Below are 22,116 nucleotides of genomic sequence, written 5' to 3' on the forward strand. Positions count from 1 at the left end.
CGGCTGCTCTTCCCCCGCAGCCTGGGGGTGTGCGGTGCACTCGGGGGTCTCGTCAGGATCAGGGAGGAGCCGCGGTCAGTGGGAGCCGCTGCGGGGAGCGGGGTCTGTCCCCATCCCGGCGCTGTCCCCGTGTCCCCGCTCCGCCTGTACGGCACCTCCCGATGGGCGCCGCCATGACGCCGTACGGACAGCGGGACCCCTGGGGGCCGCCATGCTGCCGCGCGCATGCGCCGTGCCCAGCCGAGCGTCTCCATTGAGAAGAATGAGGGGCAAGGGGCGGAGCCAAGGCGCGAGGAGCCGCCGGGGGGGCGGGGCTGCGCTCCGGGGCTCCGGCCATGGCCACAGTGGATGCCGAGGTGAGTGAGAGCGGCGGCGTCCATCTACCCGGGCGGGGGGAAGGAAGATGGGGGAGCGTGGAGTGGTATCGCCCAGGGCCAGGCGGGTTCTGTCGGAGGCCGGGAGGGGGGCCGTGCCCCCGCCGCCCCATGGTTCAGTCCAACTCCTCTGAGGGGAAGAATGTGGGAGCTGCTGCCATTGTGTGTAGGGGGGCCCGGGACTCTGTATAAGTTACACCCCTCCACGGTGAGTCAGTGGTATGTGCCATACAGATTCCGGGGCTCCCCCCAATGGGAGCGAGTGCGTGTGGCGGAGGCGGGAGGGGGGGAGCGGCGGGGCCGCCATCCATGTTCCGGGGCCGCCCCATGCGGCGGGGCGGCGCTGGCGCGGCTCCATCCAGAGTCCGGGGCCCGGCCGGGCGCGGCGGCGGCGGCGGCGGGCGGGCCGGGGCTATGAGCCATGCAGGGTCCGGGGCGGCGGCGGGCGGGAGCCATGCAGGGTCCGGGGCCCTCGGGCGGGAGGAGCCCTCGGGGGAGCCGGGGCTGCGCGTCCCGGGGAGCCCGGCCCGGGAGGCTGTGCCGGAGCCCGGCCCGGGAGGCTGTGGCGGAGCCCGGCTGTGCCGGAGCCCGGCCCGAGAGGCTGTGCCGGAGCCCGGCTGTGCCGAAGCCCGGCCCGGGAGGCTGTGCCGGAGCCCGGCCCGGGCGGCTGTGCCGGAGCCCGGCCCGGGAGGCTGCGCCGGAGCCCGGCCCGGGCGGCTGCGCTGCCGGTCCGCTCCTCCGGGCACTGAGCAGTGCCTCCCCTGAGCCCCGCCGACCCGCCGGGGCTCTCCCTCACGGGGCACGTACAATCAGCCGTGGAACGGTTCGGGTTGGAAGGGAGCGGAGATCAGTCCCAGCCCTGCCGTGACACCTCCCGGCAGCCCCGAGCCCCGTCCGGCTGACCCGGGACGCTTGCGGGGATCCAGGAGCGGCCACCTGCCGGAGCGGCCCGGGGGTGGCGGTGCCCGCACAGCCCCCGTCACCCGCCGGGCTCGGGGCACACCGGCCCACAGCCCCGGGGAGCCGCGGGGTGACAGCGGCCGGGCTGGAGCTGTGCCCGGAGATGTGAGGGCACACGGGGCTGCAGCACCGCTCCTTGTGCCGGCCCAGCCTCCTGCCCCGGCTCTGCGGAGAATATAAACTTGTCACAGTCTGTGCCCTCAGGTGAGCACTGGAGAGCAGCTGGGCTGGCTGCTGAGCCTTGGTGCACAGAGAGAGCCACCAGGTAACGACACAGGTGTGCGTCGTACACAGGCTGTGACACAGGTGTGCATCATACACAGACTGTTACACAAGTGTGCATCGTGCACAGACTAATACAGATGTACAGTCGTTCAGAGGCTGTCATACAGGTGTGCACTGTGCACAGGCTGATACAGGTGTACACTCGTGTATGGACTGTCATACAGGTGTATAGCTATACAGAGATGTCATACAGGTGTGCATCATACACAGGCTGTCATACAGGTATGCACTTGTACAGAGGCTGTCATACAGGTGTGCACTGTACACAGACTATGATACAGGTGTGCACTCGTGTATAGACTGTAATCCAGGTGTACATCTGTACAGAGGCTGTCATACAGGTGTGCTTTGTACACAGACTCATACAGGTGTACACTCGTATGGACTGTCATACAGGTGTACAGTCATTCAGAGGCTGTCATAGAGGTGTGCACAGGCTGTCACACAGGTGTGCTTTGTACACAGACTGTTATACAAGTGTGCACTGTGCACAGACTAATACAGATGTACAGTTGTTCAGAGGCTGTCATACAGGTGTGCATTGTGCACAGGTTATGACACAGATGTACGCTTGTATGCAGACTATAATACAGGTGTGCACTGTACACAGTAGTAGAAGTGTACAGTTGTGCATAGGCTATAATACAGGTGCACACATATGTACAGGCCATAGTACAGGTGTGCATCATTGCCAGACTGTCATACAGCTGTGCATCATACACAGGCTGTGACACAGGTGTACACTTGTACAGAGATGTCACACAGGTGTGCCCTGTGCACAGGCTGTCACACAGGTGTACACTTGTACAAAGACTGTCACACAGGTGTGCACTGTGCACAGGCTGTCACACAGGTGTACATGTACACTTGTACAGAGATGTCACACAGGTGTGCCCTGTGCACAGGCTGTCACACAGGTGTACACTTGTACAAGGACTGTCACACAGGTGTGCACTGTGCACAGGCTGTCACACAGGTGTGCACTTGTACAGAGGCTGTCACACAGGTGTGCCCTGTGCACAGGCTGTCACACAGGTGTACACTTGTACAAGGACTGTCACACAGGTGTGCACTGTGCACAGGCTGTCACACAGGTGTGCACTGTGCACAGGCTGTCACACAGGTGTGCACTTGTACAGAGATGTCACACAGATGTGCACTGTGCACAGGCTGTCACACAGGTGTGCACTGGTACAGAGACTGTCACACAGGTGTGCCCTGTGCACAGGCTGTGATCCAGCTGTACATCACAGGCTGATCCCGGTGCACGCTTGTGTACAGACCAGCTGGAGCTTGTGCCCACAGCCAGGTGTGGGCACTGCTGTGGGCCCACCCAGGTGTGCCAGGCTGGCTGCTGCCTTTCCCAGCTCTCTCTCTCTCTTGTTGACAGGGCTGTGCTCTGGCCCGGAATGTCTGCCCCGTGTGGGGTGGGGTTTGGCACAGCAGGTGACACTGGCAGAGCTTTGGGAGTGCTGCAGACAGCTTGGATTTATTACTCAGGCAGGATTCCCATGATTGTTGCAGGGAGATTGTCCAAGGCGTCCTTTATGTTTTCTGTCCTGATCCTGCTGCCTTTCCCTGGTGCTTTTGCAGAGGATGAGTGTGAATTTTTCCCTGTGACAGAGAAATCAGCCCTTCCTTGAGTGCCTCTGTGACTCCGTGGTCCAGTTTTGCTTCCAGGAGAATGGCACGGCTGTAACTGGGGCAGGAGTTGGCTCATAGCTCATCAGCTCCTAATGCACAGGTCAGTCCAAACCCTGCAGAGGTTTTATTTTGGGAAGCACCTCCCAGGAGCCCTGGCTGGGTCTGCCCTGTGAGCAGAGCGTTAGGAACCACTGCTCTCCGAGTCAGGCAGAGTATCCCCAGATGTTGCTGTGGGTTATGGGGAGGGAGCAGTGACTCATTTGGAGTTTAATTCCTCCCCTCCCCCATGAACTCAGTTCTGTCTGAGGCCAGATCTTGCTTATACCCCTCTGAGGCCAGAGGGGAGGAAGTTGGTGTAAGTCAGGAATGTGGGGACTGGAGGAGAAGCTCTTTGCTTCCCCAGAGCTGGTGTGGGAGAGCAAGGAAAAACATCCCACATCCACCGTGTTCTGCCAGGTGCAAGATGGAATTGTTTCTCTTGGTTAAGAGAGGTGCAGAGGTGTGTTTTTGGGAGGAGATCCTTGCTCCCAGCAAAGAGCTGGGAGGGAGTGGGCAGGTTGGGAAGGTGATGTGTGTGTCTGCAGGGAGTGCCCAACTGAACTCCAGACAAAAACTCCCAGTCTAGATCAGCTTCTTGCCAGATCTTAGTGTTGATGGGTGAGGGAGGATCTCTTTAAACAACAAGTTCTTGCTAAATCCTGTGACATTCAGTTGTTATTCTCTTCTGTTACCTGTCCCAGGTGATCTCTGTCTTGGTGAATGGCTGTGCTGCAGTCCTTAGGTGCAGTAAACATGAGGCTGCAGAAAAATCTGATTTTGCTGTTGGATCTCTTTAGTAGATATATTGTATCCAGTCCGGTTTGGAGTTGTTAGGTGCTTCAGACCTACTGCACTAAAGTTTAAACTTTAGGGAACTGAGATTTGAGGAATTGAGCCTTGCTCAGCCAGCATGTTAATCAGATTTAGTGCTGCTCCTCTAGTTTGCATCAGTTTGCTGGAGAGCTGCCCTTGTGTTTGTGTGTTTCCCAAAATCCTTGTTGGATGCAAGTTTGAAGTTCAAGCTGTGGTGTTTTTCCTGGGGCTCGTGGTGACCTGGGGAGGCTGGTGCAGGAAGCGAGGTGCATGTGTGGCTTTGAGTGAAGTGGTTCCCTTAGAAGTCACGCTGCATTTTTCATCGTTTTCTTTCCCCTTCTGTGTGTTCGGATCTGTAAAATCTCTCTTCTGGAGGTGCAGCTTTGATCTCTAAAGCGACGAGCTGGCAGAGCGGGCAGAATTCCTGGCTGGGGCTGGATGTGGGATGGACTCAGCACCCAGCAGCTCCCCACGCTGGGGCTGGATCTGGGGTGGACTCAGCACCCAGCAGCTCCCCACGCTGGGGCTGGATCTGGGATGGACTCAGCACCCAGCAGCTCCCCATGCCCCTGGGGCTGGATTTGGGATGGACTCAGCACCCAGCAGCTCCCCACGCTGGGGCTGGATTTGGGATGGACTCAGCACCCAGCAGCTCCCCACGCTGGGGCTGGATTTGGGGTGGACTCAGCACCCAGCAGCTCCCCACGCTGGGGCTGAGCAGTTCTCAGCTCAGCAGTGATGCTGAGGCTTCTCCCTGGCTTTGATGCCGGCTCTCATCCCCTCCAGTCAGCACTGGGAGCTCCCTGAGCCCCCTGCCAGCTCAGTCACCTCCCCACGGCATCAAGGGACAACATTTCCCTGGCTCTGACTGGAGAGGGGCTCCTGCAGTGGGTGCTGGGTGCAGGAGGATCCCAGGAGCTGGGAGCAGTGAGCAGGGAGGGAAGAGCTGCAGATTCCCACGCTGTGTCTGCCAGGTGTCGCACCATCCAGCTCTGCTTTCAGGCCTGCCCTCCCTCATTCCCTCCTGCCAGTCAGGAGAGGCCTCTGTGGTTTTTAATTCACATCTCATTTCAGTCACTTACCTCAAGAAGACCTGGTGTGTTTCAAACCCCACCACTCCTCCTTGGAGCCGTGTCCTGCAGGGCAGCTGCTTCCCCGGGGATCCCGAGGGCTCTGAGGTGTGTTCACACCACACTGAGCACACACAGCACACCTGTGTTTCACTTGTGTTGCATTTCTCCTGGGGCACCACGTTAATACATTTTAACTGTGTCTTTGGACAGAGAAAAAAGTGGTGTCCCCCCCCTCCCCCGTCCTGATACTCAAAAGGAGATTTTAGAACTTTTCTGAAGTAGGGGAGTTACTTTGTTAACAAGATTATAATTACACACAGCCCTGGCCCTGGCAAAGTCTTACCCTATGTCAAATGGGTGCTAACTTTTATGTTTTCCATGAATTCTTACTTGTTGTGGGCTGGCAAAGGCCCGTGGGGAGCTCATCCTTTTCTTCCATCTAGAGGAACTTTAAATAATAACAGAATGAGCAAATACGACTTGTGAAGCTTTAAGAAAGCCTTAGAAGTGCCCTTCAGCTGTGCTAAGCTGATGTGACTGAGCCAATGTGACTGAAGAGAGCATCTGAAGAACATTTTGTCAGTCGAGGCAGAATCAAAGGCCTGGGTTATACTTTAAATAAACTCTTCCAATATAATTATGCTGGCAGGAGAGAATGATTTTTCATTTCTTCTTGCTGAAATTGTAATAAAAGTCCTTGCTGTGGATGCAGCTTTATTAGTTTAGAGGTGATCCCAGACCAAGGTGGCTTATTTTTTGCTTTTCAAAGCAGAGCCTCGGTCTCTGTTTGAGGAGTTTTACCCACTTAGTTCTCTGTCAGGAATTCAAAGGAATTGCTCTCCCACTGCTGTGTCAGCAGAAGCCCTGGGAGAGATGCAATTACCAGCAAAACCCCAACAGCAACAAGGAGAAGAAGCAGCTCCACCAAGGAGGGAGCCCCTTGGAGTCTCTGGAGCTGGATCCCTTCCCTGGGAGCAGCTGAGTGAGGAGGGCACGAGCATCCCTGAGCCAGTGCTGGAGCCCTGGGTACCCCATCTCCAAATGTGCACCAGGGCAGCTGGTACTGGGTGTTCAGGGGCTGATCTGGAGTGCCACTCTGAGGCCTTGCTCTTTTATCAGCTTGCCTGGCTTTTTGTGCCCTGGCCCTTCCCCTCTCCACCCCAGAAGTGCTCTTCCCTGTGGGAAATGGATTTATAGCAAATTCTCAAAACCTGACAGAAGGTTCACATAGTATCTGTATGCAAACCTTAAGATAAGAAATGCTGAAATTTTCTATAAATCCGTTTTCCACAATTCCCCTCCCCACTTTTCCCTGGCAAGGTGCTGGTTCGGGCCACTGCATCCCAGAGAAAGAGGAGGTGAGGGGAGGATTGTGTTTTGTGCAGGACTGTGAGAGGTTCAAGGAGTCTGTTTGGGTGCTTCAAGACACATTTTGCTGGAGAGTTCTCTCTTCCTGACTGTTGTGGAAGCCAGAGGTCACCACGGAGCTCAGGCAGCTGTGTGTGGATCAGGTGGAACAGGGAGCAGTCCTCTGAGTCTGTGCTCCCTTGATGTGGGGCTGTGTGGGCAGGGACATCCCATTGCTGATGGCTGGAGTCTGGTTCAAGTGGTGAAGTGACTCCAACAGGGAATGAAGAGTTTGGTGTGGCCCTCCTAGCTCTGGGAAGTTCATAAACCCAGAATAAACCATGTTTGGAAGAATGCTCACTGTGGTATTGCTGTGTCTGAAATAGAAAAGCTTTTCAAAGCTTTCCTGCTTTTAAGTAAGACTTTGCAGCATAGCAAAGTATTGAGCACATCCAGCACATCCTCTTTTCAAGTAGGAAATGTTGCTCCAGGAGGATTCCTGTTTCCTTAATGCCCAGCACAATCCCCACCTGTGTTTTGCCATTTGCTTCTGTCTCAGCCTGGGTTTCCATTTGGGATGGTTCAAAGCTGCTGCCTGGCTGATGGCACAGGCAAATCCTGAGCCAGGTGAGCCCACCTGAGCTGTCTGTGTGTACCAGGGGCCTTGGGGGTGGGGATAGGCTATTGAATATTAAATCCATCCTTTTCAGTGTCTCCTTCTGGCAGGAGAGCTCTCTGATGCAGTGTCAGTTCAGGACAGGAAGATGCTGAGTGGCAGAGCAGAAAATTCAGGTCCACTTCTGTTTGCATAAGGCTGATCATCCTGCAGAGCCAGCACATGGACAGGGAGGAAATTTGCAGGTGGTGCAGCTGGGAAGGAAGTAAATATGGAGCAAGATAACCAGGCTGACATGGATGAACCCAAAATAAAGCCAGGTAAGTGACTGAGCGTTCCAGGGAAATGTGAAATTTTGCGAACAGGGATAAAAATAATGACAGTGATTATATATCCTTGGGTCAGCTGGGCCAGAACTTGCTCCAGAAGGTGCTGTGAGCTCAGTGCAGCGTTTACAGCAGCAGCAGGACCAGGGAGCTGAGCTGAATGGGGATCAGAGGTGCTCAAAGACAGTGCAGGTACATTCCTTGTGGTGTGGGAGAGCCAGTCCAGGAGCCCTGGGATGCTGCAGCAGCACTGCCTGCTCTTGCTGTCCTCGGTGGTGAAAAGAAGAGGAATGAGGTGTTTATTGCTTTGGGGGCAGGCAGGGTGAACCTGATGGGCTGAGCCATCCCTAGAGAAGGGAGCAGAGCATGAGGGCACCTCCGTGGAGAGGGAATGGCAGTCCAGGTGTCCGAGCTGCTGCAGGCTGGGCTGGGGCCCTCATTATGGTGAAAGTTCTCAAGAGTGCTGCTTCAGGCTTTTAATTAATTTGGAGCTCAAGTGCAGATGTGGACAGAAGGATTTGAGCCTGTTGTCTTGCAAAAGGGAGCCCTGATCTCCCCAGGCTCTTGGCCATGACCTGCAGGTGCATTTGAGTACAGCCCTGAGAGCAGTGAAATACATATTTCCCTCCTTTTCATTTTAAGCATCAGCTCCTGGTTTCTTGAGAATCTGAGCTACCTTCTTCCTCTCCAGTTGCACATTTCCAATCCTTGCAGTTTCAGAGGAAGTTTTAATAGGTAATTTCTCCCGCAGGCTCAAAGCCAGAAGGCAAATTACCCCAGTGCTTTATCCAACTTCAGTGGGAATTGGGGATGTTTCATACTGCTGACCCAGAGCATTCAGAAGCTCTGCTTCTCTCAAAAATCATAATATTGTTTCAAGAAGTGGGAAATTAAACATGCACATGGTAGAAGACTTAGAAAGGATTAATGGGTTTCAAAATTACATGCTTCATCCAGCTGCTGATTTGGGAATTGAAAGCATGCCTGTTGCAGAATTGGGAGGGAGGTACTGAAACGTGGTGTTCCTCAGCATCCAGTGAATGCAAATATCCCAAATCTGTGCTTCCAAAGCCTTGCCCAATTGCCAGACTGACTCCAGGTTTGATGCTGGATTAGCTCAGCCCAGGTGGGAGCAGCTGGCTGGGAAAGCCCTCTGTATATTTTATTTTGTCTTCCCTGCAGTTTAATTTGTCCTCTCTTGATTATCTCAGCTCCTGGGGTGTCACCCAAGGCATGTTTTTAGGCTGCTTTGACTGAAGTTCATTCCCTGTGTGTGAGTTTTGCTTTAGGCACGTGGAAGGGACTCATGGAAGGTGCTGGAGACTCCTCTTGGCTCCTCGTGCCTTGTGAGAAGGATTTGGGATCTGTCTTGTGAGGATATTTAGGGCAGCACCTCCAGCCTGAAGGTCACTGGGACCTGCACTAAACAGGAGATGGGTGTTGAAGTCACTTGTATTTTTGGGACCTGGGAAATTATCTTACTGTTTTATTGCATTTCCTATGTCCACTGGGGTTGGCAGCAAATTTACAGCCTGTCAAGTGTGTGTTTGGAGGTGTATAAGTAGAGAATATTTGTGTTTGGGAGATGAAAGCATTAACAATGGGCTGGGAGCTGGTTTGTGTGGTTCCATGTAGGATCCTGCCAGTTTGCACATTAACCTCCAGATTATGAGAATCTAAAACATGAGTCTGAATATTTTATTAATTGAAGAGTATTATTAATATTTGATGGCTTAAATCAACACCCAGAAGGCTCTGCAAAAAGCACCACTGCTGAACTGGAAACCAAGACATGAGGTCTTTTAATTGCAAACTTGTTTGTAATGGCTCTGTTATGGGGTTAATGTTAAGGGTCTGTGAATCCCATATATTAGAATCACTTTGTTCTTTGGATTAGGAATTCTTTAGTTTTGCAAGGTTCAGACTGGTGCTTTAACACCTTCTTAATATGCAAAGGTGATTGTCTGTAAGGTGTCCTGTCGGGCCTGGAGGTGACATCTGGAATATTTAATCCTTTTTGCCACACTCCGAGGACAAGCAAGGACTGTTCCTTTAAAGATGGCCCTCAGATGAGCTGGAATATTTCCTCTTGCTGTGGTGCCAGCTCCTGTAGCTCCGGGAGCATGTGTGGAGAGGTGAGGTGAAGGTCCTGCCTTTAATTGACATCCCCCTGCACCAGGGCGATGCCCAGTGAGCAGACACACTGCAGCTCTGTCTGCTTTGAATTTGGGAATTCACAGTGCCAGGAGCTGCCGGCGTGCAGCGTTGGGAAAGGCCAGCGAGGGGGGATCATATTCTGTCTTTTATTTCCACTCGGCTTTCTAGGAGCTGCAAGTTGTATTTCTCATGGTTTTTTTTCCAAGATTTTAAAAAGATTTCTGCCACACACAGCGAACTCCACACCCATCTTGCATTTCTTCTGGGTTTTTATTGTGAGTTTTGTTGTTTCCTTCCCTGTAGAATGTGCCCTTTGTGCTGGTGATCTGGTTATGTTCTTGTGTTTCTAGGAGTTTGCCTTTGATAAGAGCACGTTGGTATTAATCATTTATGGCTTTTATTAAAACCTTATTGGTTTGATGTTTTCTCAGCCTTCCAGACTGCCCTCACAGAGGCTGCTTTATAGACATCATTTATCTCCTGCCCCTGGCTGACAGCAGCCCCAAATTTTCCCTCCTCCTGCAGATGCTGGTGCTTTGTGCAGGGAGGACATGCACATTGTGTGGCTGTTGCTGCTGGGATTGTGGCTTGTGTGTGAGGGCTGGAATCGGGGCTTGAGGCTGTGTCAGTGACATGGGACACACAGATTGTCCCCATCCCCATCCCCATCCCCATCCCCATCCCCATCCCCATCCCCATCCCCATCCCCATCCCCATCCCCATCCCCATCCCCATCCCCATCCCCATCCCCATCCCCATCCCCATCCCCATCCCCACGTGTGGCTCAGGTTCTGACCCGCTGTGATCCCAGGGCTGTGCAAGAGGAGGAGAAGGGCAGGAGGTGATGAGGAATGAGGCTGATCTCTCAGGTCTGGGCCAGCTTTCACCAGCCAACTTGCCTTTCTTCACCGGGCCTTTGTTCCCAGCCACGTTTCCCATGAAAGGCAGGAGCAGCGGCTGCTCCATTGGCTGCAGGAATCCTCCTCCCCACAGCCCTGCAGGGATGAGCCCCAGGGCTGCCCTGGGGCTGGGAGCCCCAGCCTGGCACTTGTGGGGTGCCCAAGCTGCCTGCTGTGACAGGGAGGAGAACCAGCTGGGAGGGGGGATTTCCATTGTCTAGGAAATCCTTGGATGAGCCTCAGCACCCTGTGCCTCGTTAGGGTGGGCAGACCCTAAGGAAATGGCTTGGATATTCCCAGTGAGCTCCCAAGAATAGGGAGGTTTGATCTGGTCCCCTCCACTCGTGACCCAGCAGCTCAAGGCTGGCGTGGGCAGAGCTGCAGAATTTGCAGACGTGGCCAAAGAGCTGCATGCAGGAGGAGGAGGAGGAGGAGGAGGCCCTGTGTCTGTGTGTATTTATACTCTGCATGCCCAGGGATAGCCAAAACTCTTCTTTAAATGACCAAACCTCCACAAGTGGAAGGTGGCGTGGGGCTGCCAAGAGTACCTCCTGATGCAACAGTGTCTGCTGTAAAGAGATGTGAATGTTTGTCCCGGTGACTCAGAGCCCTCCCTGCCCCGTGGTGATGCTGATGCAGTTGCTGATCCCTGCCAAAGCAAGCAGTCCACACAAGGAGATTAGACAACACTCCCTGCCCCCCTGCTGGGTGCTCCTTAACATTTCCTTGCCGATGTATTATTAATTAAGCTAATTTTTATTGTCCTGTAAGTGTGGCGGGTTCTTTGCACGCTCAGAGCTTGTGTCCCAGGGTGCCTGAAGCATGGAACCATGTGTGAAATGAGACTTGGACTGTGTGGTTGAGCACTGAGGAAAGGTAAATCTATGGGTTGGGTTTTTTTTTCTCTCTTAGCACTGCCTGGCTTCATGTCTGGGGCTGGGGACTGTGGTGCTGTGGGAGCAGAGGGCTGAGGAAACGCTGTCTTGCAGAATCAGTGCAGACAGACAATAGGACTTTAAGTGCAAGCAGAGTTTGCAGCATTGACCCTCCATAAGACAGAAGATTACCCAGGCTGGAGTATTCTATTAAAAAGAGTTTTGGGACCTGATCCAAACCTACAGAAGTCAGGGAAGGATTTGCCATCAGCTGCAGTGAGAGCAGCCTCCCTGCAGTGTACCCAGGCAATGGGGCAGGCAGCAGCTTAAACAAAAGAAGTTAAAGAAGTGTCCAGGCAAGGCTGGTTGAGGTTTTGCTGCCTGAGGTGCTTTTCCCAGCTGTAAAACAGAGATATTTTTCCCAAAGTACAAAGGCTTGACTTGGTGTTGGAAGCCTTTAACTGGAATTGTTGAAGAACTGCTGAATGTTAAGTTTTAAATGTAGAGATTATCTTTGTTAGGTAAGAGATGGCGAGTTACATAACGGTCACTATTTTATCTGCTTTGGTTTTGGGCTTTATTCCTTGACATCATGGCCAGGCCTGATGAAGGGAATAGAAAACTTCTAGAAGCACTTTGTAAAGTATGAACTATTTGTGATCAAAGCCAGTGGGACTCTGAAGGTCCAGCTCCTCATCTTTGGACTTGTGATAGCAGCCTTGGATTCACCTTGAAAATGGGACCTGTGATCTTTCAAGTGTTCTTATTTTGGTCTTAAATTAGGCTAATGCATCCTGTTCCAGCCGGTGCAATTATTAACAAACCTGGGCAATTATGACATTTATTGTACAGACATTCTGTGCTCCTTGCTAGGAAAAATACACTTTTAATAAACAAATCCACTTTGACAACCTGTCAAGGACTTTTCTAAAGCAAAATTGAAAGAGTTACCTCAGTGACCTTTCTTTTCTGTTCTGTTGTGTTTGGATTTTTTGCGTTGTCTTGCAGGAGTGCAGCAGCTGCAGCTGGAGGTTCAGGCCCAGTTTCAGAGGGCAGGGGAGTGCAGGAAAGCAGGGAGGGGATCCCAAGGACTGGATCCCCCCACCAGCATCCCCTGCCCTGCTGCCTCACAGTGCAGCATCCTCCCAGCCACAGGCTGCATCTGGCCTTGCAGAAACCCTGGGAAAAGCTCTGCTCTCTTGCTTGGTTCAGCTGTCTTACTTTTAATTTTTTTGTAATGAGAAAAAGCCCTGAATGTTTTGGCACAGATTCTCAATGCTTTCTTTTATTCCACATGTGACAAAACAGTGTGGTTGCTCAGCCTGGGTAGGATCCACTCCATCGTGGGCTGCCACCAGGAGTTCAAGGCAGATCTTAAATCCTACTTAAACCTCCCTCTCCAGCAGATCGGCTTTGTTTGGCTCTGGGCACAGGAGTGGGAAGGAGTCTGTTATATTCAGTACTAGAAGTTAAATTGCATGGAAGGAAAATCAACCAGGATTGTTTTCTCACTGCATTATCAGAACTGTGTGAAGGTTTGGCCAATGGAGGGTTGTGCTAACTGGAAATATCCCTGTGTGTCACATCACCCAGGGAGGAAGGGCAGGAGGAAAGAGAGGGTTTCCTGCCTCTGCCAGACATTCCCTGCTCCTGGGTGTCCCCACGGATTATTCTTCTCTTGCTGCCCAGGGACTGAGACACACAGGCCACCTCTGCAAGGGAATTCCCAGAAGAATGAGTAACCACACACTCACCAGATTAATCAGGCTGGAAGGACCACAGTGGTCATCAGGCCCATTTCTTTCCGTGGGAATACTTGAATCAAAATGATTGTTAATCTCCACGTGGGTTGAGCAGTGAGTTTTCCCAAGCTGAGTTTCAGAGCTGTAGCCACTGCCATTATCTGTGTGCAGTGTCTCCTCCCCTGAGCTCCACAGCTGTGCTGTGGCACTGGCACATCTGTCCCTCCCCACAGAGGCTGTATCACCTCACTGCCTGCTGGGCTGGGCAGCTTCTGGGCAGAGCAGTTAACATCTCTTATCTTTTCCAGTGCATCCTCTGAGCTGCTGATGTGACAGCAGCAGCTTCTCCAGGGACATGGTGCCCAAAATCAGATTAAAACCCCTTTCCTTGCCCTGACAGCCTCCAGGGGTGTGCTGAGGGATCTGCCTGTGGCATGGGTTGTTTATATGAACACAATTCCATGGGGGAATAGCCCATGGTCCAAGGCAGACCCAAAGCAGGAAGAAGAGGAGCAGGGCAGTGCTGCTGAGGGCTCTGCTCTGGAATTACCCAACGAGGCCATACAGCTGGGTTTGGGACTTGCAAACATTAATGCATCAGAGCAGTAATTACTAATTATGACAGTAACACTATTCCAGAGCATTCAGCACTGCAGGGAGAGCTGTTTGTGGTGGCACAGTGGCACTGGGAACAGGCTGCAGGTCCAGGCCCTGGCTGTGTGGGCAGGTGTGAGCCATGCCTCCATCCAGGAATGCTGCCTCAGAACGCTGTGTGGGTGTCTTGGATGGCTTGAACGTGGATGCAGTTTTTGCTGGCAAAATTAGCCTTCCTGAGTGAAGTGAGCTGCTTCCATGGCATAAAGATCCTTCTGGATGGGCTCCTGGGCTCCTCCTCAGCAGAGCAGGAAGAAGCAGATGTGATGTGTTTTCCCCTCAGTTACAGGTTTTAGCCATTGGATTTGTAGAAATAATTGCCAGGATGATCATGGCAGTTCATTTGCATGTTGAAAGCAATGAGTATTAATGAAGATTGTGTTTGTATAATGTTGATACCCAGGTTGAATCTCCTTGTGGGAAGTTTTGGGGCACAGCTGTGTTGGTATCAGGACATTCAGGCAGGGGAGCATTTCTGTTGGTCTAACTTTGACCTGTCTCAACAGAACTGTCATGTATAGAGGTGCCTTTATCAGGAATGCCTAAAAAGATGCCAAAATTGTGGATGGACCAGTCTTCGGATCCTTGGATTAATTGACTTCTTTTTTTACATGATACAGTTCCAGCATTTGTCATTCTGTCTGTTTGAATTTTTGTGTTTTTCTGAGGTTTTTGTTTGAACGGGTCAAATGAGGAAGAAGCTATTTTGGAATTGAGAAGCTGGACTGGAGGTGCCAGTTGAGGTGAGGCTGGAGCACATCCCAGTGCTCTGCTCTGTGTGCCATGGGCAAGGTGCATTGCTGAGCAGAGCTCAGAGGGGACAGAGATTCTCCCAGAGCTGTGGGCAGGCACGAGGAGACATCTGAGCATTGATACTGGGCTGGTTTGGAAGGTCACAGTCACAGCCATGGGTAGCTGGGCCTTGGATCAGGTTGCAGCAAAGCCTTCAGTTTTCCTCAGGTGTGGAGTCTCCCTGAGCAACCTTGGCTCTGTGTTCCAGGGCCAGGCAGGCTCTGCTGCTGGGATCCTCACAGTTCATGTGACTTTTGCGCCTCTGAATTTTAATCCAGAGAGGGGAATAAATGCTGTTCATCCTCTTTGCTGCTTGGTCTGTAACCTGTGCGGGTGGTCACAAGGAGGTGAGGCCAGCTCTGAGCCAGGCTTTGAGCCTCACTTCCCTTGAGCTGGTCCTGCCTTTGCTTATTTTCATAATCCACCCTGAGGATTTTTGTGTCTTCATCAGCTTCACTGATGAAGGATTTGCTTAAGCTTTAAAATTTTTTTTTTTCTTTTGTGCTTCAAGCCAGACACCTCCAGGACATCTCCTGATGCTGCTGCTTGGTTTGTCTGAGTGGTTGGTAATCCCATGTAGCAAATGTGACTCCTGCAAGGGGCTCCCTTTCCTCTCAGAGCCTTCTGGAAGCTGTTGGCAGAACCAAGGTTAAAGCCACAGGTGCAGGTGACAGGAAGACCAGGCACAGAGGGACAGTTTTTGTTGCATAACAAAAGTTGCCTTTAAACTGATTTTTATGATGAGCTACAAATCAGAGTTAGCCAAATCCTTGTGACCAGTGTAGTGCAAAGGAATCCAAGTGTGTGTGAAGGATCTTCTGAGCTCTTGCAGAGTTCTTCAGGATTAGGATTGGGCTGCAGACAGCCTGATGCTGCAAACACAACCCTCCAAGGATGGATTTTGGCAGTGGGTTGCCATCACAAAACAGCCTGATGTTTGCTGTGTGTCCCTGCCCAGCTCCAGGGGTGACAGTTCCAACCAGGACATCTCCACACATCTTGGGTGCAGTGTCCCTGTGCTGAACGTGCCAGAAGGGACAAAGGGAGTCCCTGAATTAGTCTGCTTTGAGGATTATTTCCTAAAGCATCCATGTTCCTTACAGCAAGGCCCCCTCTGCTAAGCCCTGCAAGGTGCAGGGTTGTCTCAGTGAACTTCTGGAATGTCACCTAATTTGGATTTGTCCAGTGAGAGAAATTCTGACCACGTCTCCTGCTGCAAGGACAACCTGCTGGACATGCAAGCAGGGATTTTCTCTGCCTTTACAGAAAAACATGTCCCTAATTCCTGCAAAGTCAGCTGCGAGTGGCAGCCTCGTGCTGGGCATGAAAGGATGATCATGGAGAGGAGCAGGGCTCTGGTCAGTCATGGGGCTCCTGATAAGGAGCAGACATGGGGCTGAGCTGCTGGAATTTCTTACTGGGATGATCTACTTGCTAAATTGTCATTTTGCCAGCAGAGGATGGGAGATGGCAGTTCCCTGCTCTAAGGGAGGTCTCTTGGTCCTATTTTACATTGTTACTGTCTCCTTGATCACATCCTCGGTGGGGCTGTGGAGTCCCTTTGTTCTCTGCTCTACTTTCCAGCATTTTTGTTGCTCTAGCAACACTTCCAGCCCCAAAGCAGCGGGATCCTGGTGCTAACACAATGCTGCATTTGAAAGAAGGAAGCAGAGCACGCCAGGTGATCTCCAGCTTTTGTATGGAATGGCTGTGCCTTCAGATGGGAGGATGAATGGCAGGTTGTGATATCTTATTGTCTTGCAACTGGCATTGCTTTTGTCATAAAAGGTGAGAAATAGTTTTGTGTTCCTGCCACAGCTGTGGTTTGTAAAGTTGCTGTATTCTTTTCCTTGTGTGAGATAGGTCAGCACTGGTTTAAGTGGGGCTGTGGGAGCCAGGCCCATGGCAGGCAGCTCCTCTCTGGGCAAATAAATAATGTTTTCCATGCCCAGCAACTCCAGCAGCTTTGCAGGCTCCTCCCCAGAGCTGGGCTGCCACTGGACTGTCCTTACAGCGTGGATCCACTGACCTGCTGGCCATCTGCACATCTGGAGGGGGAAGGAAAAGGGTCTAGATTTTATATCAGAAAACTGCAGGTATTGTGTGAAAATCTTTCTGGTAGGTCTCCTGCAAAACTCAGGAGCCACTGGTGCTCTGCAGTGCGGTTTGTGGGATCCTGTCAGCTGCTCTGGCATTTTGTAGCTTCTCTATATATGGTGAGAGTGATACAGGAAGATGCATTTAACACCTTTTTTTTTCCTCCTGAGTGCTCTCCCATGCTTTGCCACTGTGCTGCAGACAAGGCTGGCAGTGTAAAAGCCACCTGTAGGTAAGAAGAGAAGAAATCTTTTTTAGATTTTGGGCACAACTTCCCACAGCTTCCTGCTGGCCCAGCCACCGCTGCAAGGACCCGAGTGCACCGTGTGGAGATGGAAGTGAAAACCTCAGTAGGCTCCTCAAGAAATCTGTCCCAACTGCCAAGTACAGTTGAAATAATCCATTATCTGCTGCCTTTCACCCAACCTTCCCTCCCAGGCCACTGAAAAGTGTTGAAGACTGAGGATATTCAGAATGTATCCTCAGATACCTGAATTTCGTGGCAAGTGGAGTGTGAAGTACCAGCTATGGGATTGATCTTGTTTCCAGTGGGTCACCCCTTTTTATTTAGATATTAGGCTCAAAATCTTGTTTTTTTCAAGTTGGTAGGACTGCAGATACTCAGTCTGCAAGATTTGATCATCATTATACAAACACTTCCCTTTCTGGGACCAATGGTAGGATATTCCCAAGTCATTCCTTTTCCTCTCTTGGGTACTTTGCACTTTTTGGGCCCCTGGCAGCCAGCCTAGATGGGGTCGCTGTGGTGTGGTGGTGGAGCTGCCCCAAACCTGATGAATCTGGGACATTTCCATAGCATTGAAAGCTTCACAGGCTCCAAGGGGCTTGGATTTACAGTGCTTGGGCAGCTTTTGGGTGTCTTGGTTACATCCTCCTGTGCCTCTGGTGAACTCCTGATGTGGAGGACAGAGCATCCTGCAGGCCACCACGCTCCTCCAGCAGCACGAGCAGGATTATTGAAGTGTTGCTGCTCTTTTGGTACTTTTGGGCTGTTTCCATGACTTGTGCAAGAACCCATGGACAAACAGGGAAGTTTCTAGAGTCTCCAGAACTAGATAGGTTGTGTTTGTAGTGATAGATAGATTGATAGATAGATGATAGATAGATAATGCCATTGCACTGGGCTGGCATTCCAGCTTCATGCCCAGTCTTCTGCAAATTAAATGGGCAATTTTTATCTCTTTTCATATAAATGATCCTGTAAAGGTAGTCTGCACAGAGAGCATAAATGCCTCCCTGAGTTTTCAGGTGGTTTTCTTTGTTGCACTGTTGGCACTGATGGGTTTAAAGAGTTGCCTCTGGGTCACACTGAAATTCTCAAGAGGAGCCTTTGGCTCCTGTGCTTGTATCATGTTTAGGCCATGAAAAAGTGAGGAAGTGCATTTCCTGGGATGAAATGATTAATTGTACACCCAGGGTACAGAGGCCACAGCAGGGGGGTAAGAGAGGTGCCATTAATTTGCTGTCTTGGAGGTGTTGAACACGTTTTTATTGGGGTTTGAGGCTCCCGGTGAGCAGCAAGGTGTGTCCCAGGGATTGGGGAGTGTTTTGAGAATGCTGCTTTTCCCCTACAAGTCATTGTTCAAAGGAGAAGGGGTTTGCTTCCTCCTCTCCCTCTCATCATCTTCATCCAGCTGCCACTCATGTTACTCCTGAGAGATGAGGAGTGTCAGGGGTGGATTTCAGCATATCACCTTCTATCTCCCGTGCTGTAAATTAGTGATAGCCACCACAGTGTTCTGCAGGAAACCCCCTGACCTGGCTGCTCTTCCAGCCAGTTTGAAGGCTGGGTGGGTTTTTAAATGATGATATTTTAAAATTTGAGAACAGCTTTGATTTATTGACCTGCTGCCTCCACAAATCGAGCTGTCTGGGCTGGCATCTGCAGATAAGAGGCTGTCGAGTAATTGCTTATTATTGACTGATTGCCAGCTTGGGCTGTTTGCTTGCAGAAGAATCAATAGTAGTCAATCTTCAAAGTCTAAACTCTCAGGGAGTATGACTGGTTTCCAAATGAGGAATGACAGGTCAGGATAACTCCATAGCTGCTATCCCACCTTCACGTGTGGGTGTAATCCTGCCGTGGAGGAGGAAGCGCGGGACGTGATCGTCCTCCATCAAGGCTTTTTCACATCTGCCTTCTCCAAAGTCTGGGGTTTTCTTTGCTGGGGTTTGCAGGGTCGCATCCCACCTGGCTCCAGACCTTCCCTGGAGGAGCTGGGGCAGGCTCAGCAGCACCTGAGATGTGTGGGAGGCGAGGGGACAATGAAGCACAGCCATCAGTCATTAAGTCCCCGAAGGATGGAGCAGGGAGGGGTGGCTGAGCAGCCTGTGCTCTGACACATCCAAACCAACCAGTTTGGATGCTTTATAAATAAAACAAAGCCTCTATTTTAATGCATGGTAACAGAGATTCCCTTTCTGGGGGTGATTCTATTTAGGTGGCAACAGAGCAAAATATCCAGTGTCACCATAGGTTTTATCATTTCTTGCGAGGACGGTCGCTATGGTGAGCGTGCATTGTCAAATGCAGCCATAGCCCTTCTTTAACACTCTCCTGGCATCCTGCCTTTTTGTGGACTCACTTGTAGGGCTTAACACATTAAAGGGGCTTCATAGCATCAAAGACACTCAAGACTTTTTGCAAAATAAATCCATGTTTAGGTGGTTGTAATGGCTGGGGTGAAGCATGGCGCTGGATCTGGGAAGTGATCTCAGACCTTGGGCTGCATCCCCCTCTGGGTTTTTTCTCCTTGAGCTCAGAAGTTGTGATTCTCCCTGGACTCAGGGTTTGCAGTCTGGTTTCTGCATGTCCTAGACTCAAGCTGTGTTTAAAACTTGAAATAAGAGCCTTTGGGGGGAGGGGGAGGCTTGGATCTCTTTCAGCTACAAAGAGCAATTAAGCAACAGGACATAAAATAGATAAATGGGAAGGGGAAGGGCAGAACCCTGGAATATGAGAAGATGAAAATGGAAGAAACTATTTCTGCAGTGTATTTGTCCTTAATGTTGGAGCTTTATTTTCACCAGGAAGGCTTTGAATTGAGAGTCATCATTTGAGATGAGAGAGAAATATCTCAAATAGAGCAGTTTAATCTACAGTGGTCTAGGAGAGAATGGACAAGATTACTTGAACAGCCTTGTTTAGATACTGGATTTGTTGTCTACCAGCAAATCCTCATTTGCATGGGTCCTTAATCTGTGGAGTTAAATGTGTCTCAGGATCTGTTACCAACTGTGATGCAGAGTTGAGAACTAGATTTTTAAAGCTATTCCTTTTTATTTGAATGTTTCCCCTACCCCTCACTGCACCCCAAATTATCTTCCTGATTTTTTCTGAAAAGCAAAGATGAGCCAACAAGTGATGCAAAAGGAAAAATGTGCCAGCGAGAAGAAGCTATTTTTGACTCCAGATTCAGTGGATGAACTGTCCACCAGGCTGTAGAGAAAAGCCAAGGTCAGACATTTCAAACGAGTGTCGCAGGGAAACCACCGCCCCCCTCCTTCCTGAAAGGGGCCATGGACGTGAAATCTTTCAACCTCCTTGGAGCTGGAGGCTTGGGCAGAGATCCTTTGTGGAGCCCTGGGAAGGGCTTTAGCCCTTGGTTTGGGGGCTGCTGGCTTTTCCTGGAGCCCTGAAATGGCATTTCCTCATGTGTGCAGCAGCCCTCACTCATGAAATGGATGCAAGTGCTGAAAAAGCTCCCGCGTGAGCATGCTCACTGGAAGATTAATCCTTTAGAGGGAGTTGGAGAGTTAAGCTACTGTAATTTCTCTGCAGTTGGCTGCAGTAAACAACTGCTCTAAAGACACGAGGAAAAAAATTGACGGAGGTATATGGCATTAATGTACATATCTTTTTGTGTTTCTCCTTTCAGGTTGAGGGATTGAGAAAGATTTTTTCTCTATGAGCCGGGGAAGAGGGAGCTGTGTAATGATTTTATGGGTGACCTTCATGTTGTGGTTTCTTTTTTTCCTCCAGGCCAAAGTAATCCTATTTCCGTGCAAGGCCATACTGAGGCTTGGGCTGGCTTTCTAGAGCTGGGGTAGAGCACCAGGGTGGCTTCGTGTTGAGTTAAATGATTAGAGGAGGTGAGGCCTTGCTGCTCGTTGAGCTGTGTTGGCAGAAGGGAGCTGAAAACACCTCGTCCTCTTTAGTTGTGAGCAGAACCCAGTGGGACTCGATCTATCATGCTTCTGTTGGGAAGAAAATGTGTGACAGGATTAGCTTTGCCTACAGAAGACTAGTCTTTTGCTTTTGATTATTACTATTATTTTGCTCCCCCTCCTCCCCATGCCTGAGGAGCTGCAATCCCGTGTCAGATGGGGGAAGGAAAACAATCCTTGAGCTATTTTGGCTTTGCTTTGAAGGCTGATGACTCCCGGCGTGTTGAGGAGGGATGCCTTGGCAGCCAGGTAAGTGTTGCAGGCACAGGGATTGTGTCAAGGTGAAACTGAGCCCCTTCCTCCCCAATCCCTGCTTTGTGGGGGCATCCCAGAGGAAGGGAAACCTCGGATGGTTCCTAATGAGCAAAGAGTGTTTTCTCTACTCGCCTCCAGAAGCGTGGGTGAAGGAGGATGTGATTTACCATCCCTGGAGCTTTTATCAGCTTCCTCTGAACACAGCACAAGCCATGGAGGGCCAACCTGGGGCTCCCAGGACATCATGCAGAAATGCCTGGGTGGCTTGGTTTTTGTCAGGCTGCTGGAGCTGCTCGAGCCAGTGCTCCCTGCCCACGGCTCGTGTCTTCACCTCTCACAAACGTCGCTGTAATCCTTGGGGATGGTGAGGAAATGGAGGTGATCTGTCAGCAAAACTTGCCTGCCGTGGGGGCGGGGGTGGGGCAGGGCATTGTTCTGTTCTGTACCTGACTGGGATGAGTGGGAGCTGCAGGTCTGGAGGTGACCCCTGGGCATCCCCCAGGACTGAGCCAGGGCACACCCTTCCTCTTTGGGGAGGGGATAATCACGGGTGCAACTGCAAATCCCGGGGTTGCCTGGCTCTGGGAGCACTCCTGGTGTGAAATTTATGTCCAACGGCTTTTATTGGAAAATGGCTTCATGTTTCCTTGGAGTGGTGTGAAGAAGGGAATAATAATTCAATAATTTAGCAAATGTCAGTGGCTCCCACTAGGTTCGTCCTGAGGTTGCTGTCAGCTTCCATGTGATACCCAGGTGGATTCTAACACTGCTGGATGAGTTCAGAAGGGCAATTCTATTACAGACTTGGCTGAGCTCGAGATGCTGCAGATTTGAAGAAAATTTTGCCACCCCAACGTTGAGGTTTTTTTGCTTAGTCCCTCCTTTCCCCCTCTGTTCCAGAAGCTCTGGCTAGCACAGACTGTCTGTTCTGTGGATGGTTTTAGGGAACATTGGTGGCTGTGTGCGTAGGGGGAATAAAT

At 51.2% G+C, this 22,116-nt stretch overlaps 1 protein-coding gene across 12 annotated transcripts in view; it reads left to right on the forward strand.

Moving 5' to 3' along the window:
* The first annotated feature begins 211 nt into the window (after positions 1 to 211).
* Positions 212 to 22,116, forward strand: part of EHMT1 (euchromatic histone lysine methyltransferase 1) — a 120,463-nt gene continuing 98,558 nt past the window's right edge. For 2 of the 12 annotated variants that reach the window (XM_072936850.1, XM_072936861.1), the window contains exon 1: positions 212 to 356. In XM_072936850.1, coding sequence (XP_072792951.1) covers positions 336 to 356 — 21 coding nt within the window. In that variant the 5' untranslated portion in view covers positions 212 to 335. Of the gene's footprint in view, positions 357 to 3,242; positions 3,364 to 7,306; positions 7,472 to 20,417; positions 20,548 to 20,975; positions 21,131 to 21,320; positions 21,501 to 22,116 lie in introns of those variants that run through there. The other 10 variants (XM_072936856.1, XM_072936862.1, XM_072936849.1 and 7 more) reach the window with 8 other exon arrangements.

Source organism: Taeniopygia guttata, chromosome 17, assembly GCF_048771995.1.
Source record: "Taeniopygia guttata chromosome 17, bTaeGut7.mat, whole genome shotgun sequence".
In the NCBI taxonomy this organism is placed as follows: Eukaryota; Metazoa; Chordata; class Aves; order Passeriformes; family Estrildidae; genus Taeniopygia; species Taeniopygia guttata.